This window comes from Electrona antarctica, assembly GCF_951216825.1.
Source record: "Electrona antarctica genome assembly, chromosome: 11".
NCBI classification, from domain to species: Eukaryota; Metazoa; Chordata; class Actinopteri; order Myctophiformes; family Myctophidae; genus Electrona; species Electrona antarctica.
Genome location: NC_136792.1, coordinates 34688326 through 34697501, shown reverse-complemented (window position 1 = coordinate 34697501; position 9176 = coordinate 34688326). Strand labels below are relative to the sequence as shown.

At 43.3% G+C, this 9176-nt stretch overlaps 1 protein-coding gene across 2 annotated transcripts in view; it reads right to left on the bottom strand.

The window, feature by feature from the left end:
* Positions 1-9176, bottom strand: part of clpb (ClpB family mitochondrial disaggregase) — a 54177-nt gene that overhangs the window by 10620 nt on the left and 34381 nt on the right. For both annotated transcript variants that reach the window (XM_079514830.1, XM_079514831.1), the window contains exons 8-10: positions 5423-5500; positions 1442-1497; positions 1184-1228 (exon numbers count right to left, since the gene is read on the bottom strand). In XM_079514830.1, the coding sequence (XP_079370956.1) occupies positions 1184-1228; positions 1442-1497; positions 5423-5500 (179 nt within the window). The remainder of the gene's footprint in view (positions 1-1183; positions 1229-1441; positions 1498-5422; positions 5501-9176) is intronic.

Here is a 9176-nt window from a genome sequence, read left to right as displayed (position 1 = left end):
TTGTGGGTCACGGACCAATTTTTATAGGTCACGAAACTTCTATACAGTACATTCTAAAACAACCGAACAAACATCCAAGAAATTCCATAAATAACAATAATAATAATTAATAATTAGTGAAAATAGCCAATCTACAAGCTCGCAACGTGGAGTAAAGCGACGCGCTGTGCGCTTGTAGATCTGTTATTTTCACTAGTTTGGGTCCCGGGCAAACGTCTAATCTCTCTTCTGGGTCACGGGCTAAAACGTTAGAGGTACTACAGGGGGTGTGTGAGAGAAAGTGAGAATTAAACAAAAAAAAACATTGACAAACATAAGTATTGTGTGAAACCTGTATGTAAACATTAAACCAAAGTATATAAAAAGACCTGACTAGTACAACTGTTACTGAATAGGAAGCAATACTTAGTCACTTTCATGCAGTTTTATCTTGAACATATTGAAATGTTATGGCTACAGTTTAAAATCAATCTGCTGTGGAGGCACTAATTGCAACTCTTACTGCATTTCTAACCATTCATGTATAGCATCCACATTCTAGCCATGGATGTCTCTTGCAGTTTTCTAAGCAGTAGTTGTAGTTGAGTAAAAGGAGGTACGTGGATTTAGAAATTAGGGAAAATGGGTCTGGGGACCACCAGGGGTCCATTTGGACAATGGACCCTTGTAGGTCTGTAACAAAAGGAACCAAATTGTACAAAAGGAACCAAATTGACATGCGACTCTCTCAGAAAAGAATAATATCTATCTATCTATCTATCTATCTATCTATCTATCTATCTATCTATGGCCAAATGCATATCAGGTGGGCCATGACATTCGAAAGGTCGAGAATCACTGAATCCAAGTCAAATATGTAAATCTCAGAGGTGATATTGCATGCACATCCACTCTAGCCAAGGTATTACCAGGTATTACCAGTGTATTACCAGGTATTACCAGTGTATTACCAGGTATTACCAGTGTAATACCAGTGTATTACCAGTGTATTACCAGGTATTACCAGGTATTACCAGTGTATTACCAGTGTATTACCAGGTATTACCAGTGTATTACCAGGTATTACCAGTGTAATACCAGTGTATTACCAGTGTATTACCAGGTATTACCAGTGTATTACCAGTGTATTACCAGGTATTACCAGTGTTGCAGACTATTATTTTCTCAAATATGTAAATCTCACCTCGTGTTTCTCCTGGAACTCTGACATGTCCATTCGGATGAAACCCTGAAACCACATTAACCATTCAACATTTGAACAAATGCAAAGCTGAAAAAGACCAGACTGTTCATCTGCGTGTGGGTGTGGTTGATTTTCTTCGGTGTAGGGTTAAAAAACCTCTCAAAACAAAATTTATGATTTATGATTCTGAAATTGTCCACTGAAAACAATGCAAATTACATTTTTCGGGGGTGACATGGGGACGTGGCCTCAAGTTACCTTTTTGATATCTTTGTGCATGTAGCGAGCCACCTGTTTGGCCAGCTCAGTCTTGCCTGTGGAACAGAAGAATAGTAAAGGGTTAACAGAGTTTCCCATTCCCCAGATTTGTCAACAAGTGTTGAGGCCAATTAGAAAGAAAAACAAATATAGCTGCAGGCAGCGATAAGGCGGGACCAATCAATAAGCCCTTTTAGGCTGCTCAACAGTGCCACTTTAGGTCACCCAGCGGTATTGCAGATGTTCATACCCCAAACATACATACATACAGACTGTTCAAAGTGCTTTGCTGTTCAAAGTGCCTTTTTGTACTAATTTTCACGTACAAACTTCTCTCCTACTGGGATTTCAGGAGCGGTGTCTTGTTCAGAGACACTTAGGGCACATGGACAAGGACAGGCTGGGGCGGGAAACCAGTGACCTTCTGATTACTGGGCAGCCTCTCTACGGACTAGCCTATGACGGCCCCCGAAAAATTAACGTTCTCATACCGAGAGTTGACCCCAGAATCCTAACCGTTTGAACATATGAGAACCTGATATCATAGGTCTATGAATATGATCTACCCTATATACAGTAAAGCTAGATGTCATAGATGAGAGACGTCACAGGTTGGCCACATGAAGTCCACCTTGGAGCCACGGCCAGTTCCATCGGGATCCCGAGAATCATATCGTTGTCGTCGGGCAGAAACCTCTTATCTTCATATTTTAACTTTTTCAGTTTTTTCCGTAAATAAATACCCTTCTTAATCATACTACAGTGACACAAAAGTAGCAGATCTACAAGCTCAAATGCCACGTTTCGAGATTGTGGATCTGCTACTTTAGAATTTGCTTAATTTGAATTCTGAAAAGTAACAGATTTGGACATATGAGGTAAGGTCTGCGTTCAAAACAGCTAATTTATACTTCGGCTTTACAAACCATTCGACAAGCCACTCGACAGAAATTCATCATAACGCATCAGTGTCTTTTCTCTTTGAGTGCTGGGCTGCTGGCTAAAATCCCAGCACTTCTTTCTCCACAGACCATTCAATCATCTGCCTCTCTCAACCAAAGACACATTGTGTTTGTCAGTAAAATATTCTGCATATAAATGCTGCATTCGATATTGATGTCTTTTGCGTACGGCATGCATATGGATGCGGAAACATGCAGAGTAAAGAGAGGGAGAGATGATGCGCTGTTGTGCGTGCGTGGCTTGGGTGTGTGAGTGTGTGTGTGTGTGTGAGAGTGCATGTGCGTGTGTGTGTCTTGTTGCTGTGTTTAATATTGATGTCTTGGCCAGTGTCTGTCGCTGGAGGCTACAGAGGATATGAACGCTGTGTCTCTTCCATCTATCTCTCCGTACTGTCATCTCTCTCTCTCTGCTCTCTACCACTATGGTCCATCATATCTCTACTATACTTCCTCTCTCTCTCTCACACACACACACATACACACGCGCGCGCGCATCCACCACAGTAAAACCCCAGTGTCCATCTATCTCTGAAGATGGACCCTAAAGGGTCAATTTGGTTCCATTTCTCCAATCTTTCGGAGTTTAAGGATTTGACTAGAGTTAGTATAGTTTTTAAATATTAAAAGGTAGGGTAAGGAATATTCTTTGGTTGAAACAAAACGTCTGTCGTTAAATGGTTAAAGCTCTATGTTATAATAATATAATAATAATACATACGATTTATATAGCGCTTTTCTGGGTACCCAAAGTCACTTTACAGACATTTTAGTACAGACATTTTTATTATAAAAATTGTGTCAAACTAGTTAAAAAGGTTTAAAAGGTTAAAAACTAGAAATCAAAATCAAAAAAGGACAAACAAGAAGGATGTGTGTGTGTGTGTGTGTGTGTGTGGGGGGGGGGGGGGGGGGGGGGGGGGGGTTATGAAGGGAAAGCCAGTTTGAAAAGGTGGGTTTTGAGTGTGCTTTTGAACATTTCGAAGGTGGGGGCAGATCTGATGTGAGTTGGGAGTGAGTTCCAAAGAGAAGGGGCGGCCACTGCGAATGCCCTGTCTCCCTGTCTCTTCTGATATGCAAATGGTAACTGGTCTGATTAAAGTCTAAGCTTAACACGATGGAAATAAGCCTTCAGGGCTTTTCCTGTTATCCTTTTAGCTCCATTATAATCCTACCACTGTACTATTTGCAAACTGTTAATTAAGAATTCAATCAATCAAAAATCATTGCTATACTGTTTGTCCAGTAACAGGGACCTCCCGTCTCTCCAGCATTTTAAAGGAGCATTCAGTGATTTGGAAAACCCCCCGGTCCGCCCCGGTAACAAGATGTGCACATGCTCTACAGTGGGGGGGACACGCAACAGGCCAACAGCACGTGCACCAAGGCCCGCCCTCACTCGATCACTCATGATTGGAGGAAGGCCCCTCTCATCCTGATTGGATGATGTATATATATACTTTTTTTTTAATTAAAACTAATTTACTGCCAAGGACGACTTTTATGACACCCGACATTTGTAGCTGCTACAAAATCTACAAAGCTACAATACAAGTTGAGCTGGCTTCAACTGCAGCTACAAAAACACAAAGGGCTGTATCACCATCTCCACCTTTTCTCTTCACTACATTCCCTGGTTGTAATTGTGGAAAACAAATTATTTCCATCAACCAGTTCTGTGTTCTTTATTTTCCTTCATAGTTTTCTCACTTGTCAGACACGCATTTGATGATGACATCAACAAGCGTTGATCAACACTTCAGCAGCGACTCTGCAACAGATACACTGCACTTTGTAGGTTTGAATCTTTTGTAGCTGAACGCAGCCACCACAAGGACACACTGTGGTTACATTTAACGTGGTTCGCATCCACAAATCAAAACGAAAAAGCCAGAGACAATTTATAATGTCAGCGACGGGACACATGGGACAGTTGACAGCTGTCCCATTCGTCCGTCTCTTGACATTATAGTTTCATTTGTATTGATTGGCATTAAATCCCGTAATTGCTTTCTGCTGGTAATTTTGAAAAATAGAAACGTCTTCAATTTTGTCGTGGTTTCAGCGGTCGCCGCTGGATATTTCTTGGCCTCGTTTTAGTCACTCTACTCAGTTAGGAGTGTAGTGATAACTGAAAACTGCAGCTGTATGTCATACATACTGTATTGCTGCTGTGTTTTTTTCATAAATCAATGCCCTACTAAACTTCATCGTACTACAGTGTCACACAAAAGCATCAAAAGTAGCAGATCCAAAATGTGAAACATGGCGCAAATCGACGCATTTCCAGCTTGTAGAGCTGATACTTTGTAATTTGAATCCTTAAAAGTAACAGTTTGGGACATATGAGGTTTCCACCCGTCAGAGAATATATTGCCTGCGCCAGACCGAGATTTTGCATGACTGACGAGTCATACAGTATTTGTTGTGCAAGCTGCCAGCATGCAGAGGACCCCAATTGTCGAATAGTTTTTCAAATCAGTCACCAACAACTATGTGATTTGTTTTAATTACTGATCGCAGAGCAATCATCCCTCCAGGCTATGGGATAAATGTCCAGCACAGGGGCGACGGAGCAGAACTAGCCAATCGGGTGCAAGTATCTGTCCATTTGGCATATCACATATATACTACTAGCCAATGATTCTGTCCAGAGAGAGAGAGAATGTTATCATTTGAGTTGCCACAACTTTGCAAAACCACTGCAAGATGGCAGGTCCATTTTTACACTGAAAAACTGGGAATCCCGGCTCCTCCTGTCTACATGTTGAAGTGTCCTTGGGCAAGACACTGAAACCCAAATGTAAAGCGCCAAAATGCACCATTTACTGGCTCTCAGCATTTTACAGTGCAGTAGTACACGTTCAAATAAGAAAAGGTTAACCACTTGAACCCCAATTGCAATATTCTGTAGGGAACATTAGCCAAAAATAGCAGATCTACAAGCTCATAATGCATCATGTGGTTAAACAAGATAAGATGTTTGAGTGCAGTCAGATGAGGGTAAAATAATGACAGTTACCGATTCCAGAGGAGCCGAGGAAGAGGAAGACTAGGGGATGTTCTTCATCGTACCAACCATTCTCCTTCCTCCTGATGGCTTCAGAGAGAGGGGGAGAGATAGAGAGAGAGAGAGAGAGAGAGAGAGAGAGAGAGAGAGAGAGAGAGAGGAGGAATAGAAAGACAGTCGGAGGAAAGACAATTAGACAAACTATCATTTATTTGCACACAAATAATAAAGAATCGTTCATTTGTTGACTTTGGTAATAAGGAGTTTAGCTTTTTAACACCAACAAAGCCCATATAATATGGATGTAATTGAGCTGAAGGAAGAGAGGGAGAGATGGAGAGAGAGAGATGGTTATCCCCCCAAACGATGATAGAAGAGGAAGAGGAGGGGATGAGAGTAGGGTCAGAGACATTGGGTAGAAAAAGGAGAGGTGGGAGAGGGAGGGAAAGAAAGATGAGAGACCTCTAGGATGGTACCCAGCATCATCTCCTCTCCTCTCCTCTCCTTCCCTCCCCCTCTCTCTCCCAGTCAGTGGGACCATTAGCCAGCCGTAATTGTGTTAGTCTCCCTGGCGCGGCCGAGGCTAAATCAGTTTAGGATGGATCCCAGCCTCTCACACACGCTCGCTTAAAGAGGAGTGCCTACCCTACCCTACCCTGCCATCACCCGAGCAACCGCGTGCACACACACACACACACACACACACACACACACACACACACACACACACACACACACACACACACACACACACACACACACACACACACACACACACACACACACACACACACACACACACACACACACACACACACACACACACACACACACACACACACACACACACACACACAGAGAGAGGGGGAGGGCTGAGGGGAATGAATCAGAGGTATAAGGGTTCTGCTGGTGGTTTCAACGACTAGAAAGAGAAGCCTTCCAAAACTCATCTCCAGGACCTGGACCTGCATGGTGAGACCATGAGAGTTACCACACCACACCCAATCAGACCATATCGTTGCTGTCAGGCAGAAACCTCATATCTCCATATTTCTTGGGGTATGTTTTCGTAAATGAATGCCCTACTGGCCTACTTGATCACACTACAGCGTCACACAAAAGTATCAAAAGTAGCAGATCCGTAAGCTCGAAACGCGCCCGAGGCGACCCGTTTTGAGCTCGTCAATCTGCTACTATACTACTATGAAATGTAAGATACCATTTAGAAATGTTAGTGACTCACTCAGGGTCCTAAATTAACACCTACAGTACCAGTACTGCATTTACAGTCAAGACACAGCAACAATAACTAGGGATGTCAACAGCTAACGTACCCTTTAAAAATATCTGAATATCCTTATCGGGTTAATTTGCATAATAATAAATGCATGCTCCACATTTTCCTAATAGTGTTATTTGTATATGGGGAGATGTCATTATTCTAACCCTAGAACACTGCCTTTGCGGCCTGGGCCGTGGCTCAGCCGTCCAGGCACCTTGGCTGGTAGCCCAGTCTGGCAGTGTGCCGCGGGTTCGACTCCCGATCCCGATGGCCTTTACTGCATGTCACTCCCCCCCCATCTCTCTCCCCATTTCCTGTCAGCCTACTGTCTGTCCCTCCTCTATAAAAAATATATAAAATAAAGGCGAAAGCCATAAAAATAAAAATAAAACACTGCCTTTGCCTTCTTCAGGGTATGAAGAAGGCATCCTGTTGGCCCAGGCGGTGGCGTAACCGTCTGGGCACCCGACTGGTAATCCAGTCGCAGTGTGCCGCGGGTTCGACTCCCGAGCCCGACACGGCCTTTACTGCATGTCTTCCCCCATCTCTCTCCCGTTTCCTGTCAGCCTACTGTCTGTCCCTTCAAAAACCAATAAAAGGCGTAAGCCGCAAAAAAAAACTTAAAAAAAAAAAAAAAAAAAAAAAAGAAGGCATCCTGTTTGCCGAAACGTCGGTTCAATAAATAATTATTGCATCGTGACTACGAGTCGAGCCTCTTTCCCTTTTTTCAAGTCATCTACAGTATGCCATAAATATAACCTATCCATCTAGCGCAGTGGTTCTCAAAGTGGACTCCGGAGACCCCCAAGGGTGCTTGAGCAAAATTATGCAATAATAATAATAATAAAATAATGACAATAATGTAGCATCATGTTGTGAGTAGATCTGATATTTTTGCTTGTAGATCTGCTATTTTCAGATTTTTTAGAAGATTTAGAGATATTGAATTTTAATTGCATTTGAACACAAATCTTCTCTTAATCGGGTACCGATGGGGGTAAGTAGCCAAATACATCGTCTCTGTCGGGTGGAAAGTCCAAAACTGTTACTTTCCAGAATTAAAAAATAGTATCAGGTCTACAAGCTCAAAACCACGTTTCAAGTTTGCAGATCTGCTACTTTTTGGGCTTTTATGCCTTTATTTATAGGAAATGGGAAGAGTGAGATGGGGAGTGACACGTGGCAAAAGTCGTCGGGATCAGGATTCGAACCCACGACACGCTGTCAGGCTCCATTGCAGCCTAGGTACCCAGACCGCTACACCCGCAGCCCGGGCCAAGATCTGCTACTTTTGTGCGACACTGTAGTTCATGCTACACAACTGTCTATCTTGAAATCGCATATTATAAAGAGGACAAATGAGGGGTCCGTGCGGAGACGGACGGGAACTTGAGGGACAGATACAGAGGACGAATGAGAGGTTCTGGAAGTGACGGACAGACGAGCGGATGGGGAAATGGGCGGAAAAGACACAGAGGACGAATGCGGGATGCGGGGAGAGATGGACAGAAGGACAGGAATCGCAGGACGGACAGATGCAGATAAAGGTGACAGAGAAGGAGAGGGAGAACTGTTGTGCCGTAGAAGTCCTCTGATATATGAATCGTGACAAGAGAGGGGCTCTGAAGACCCCTCTGTCTTATCGATGGTACTATGAATGACAGCGCAACCTTCCGTATCTCTGTGTGAGTGCGTGGTGCGTGCGTTTTTAGTTGACTTTGACAGAAGGGCACACCGACATTCCTCAAGGGATCTTGACGACAACGCAGAATGGAACGGAGACACAAAAACAAAGCTTTCTCTCGCACTGCAACGCAACACACATACATACACGCACGCACGCACGCAGCACGCACAGAGGCCAGGGTTGTACTGGGCAGGTTTTGTTGGCTATAACATGATTACTGGGGGATGATTCTCTTCAATAACTCTTAGCCCTGAGAGCTAAACCTGCATCAATCTACCTCCTTCTAGTGTGTGTGTGTGTGTGTGTGTGTGTGTGTGTGTGTGTGTGTGTGTGTGTGTGTGTGTGTGTGTGCTGCCGGAGGCCAGTCGTTCGTCATGGGGAGTCCAGGAGGAAGCAGTCTTTTGGGAGAAGTCGTGATGACATACGGTATGTGAAAAATAACAACATATACTGTAGCCCCACACATACTTTCTTTCCTTGCTTTAGGTTATTATTTAATAATAAGGTATAGGGTGTGCAACAGTTTAAGCAAACTCATCGACAATCCATTATGAAACATAATCAATTTAAATGAAATCTATTTATATAAATAGCGAAAACAAGCGATCTACTAGGTCACAACGTACCAAGATGCCATAATATGATTGCTCATAGACAGTCCATAATTATAACGCGATAAGGCTCAGAGAATATCCGTGTATAGAATCGGATGCTAAAACCCCCCTTCACATCCTCTATCCACTCATCCTGTCGCTATGATCCCATATCTGTCTGTGTGTGTGTGTGTGTGTGTGTGT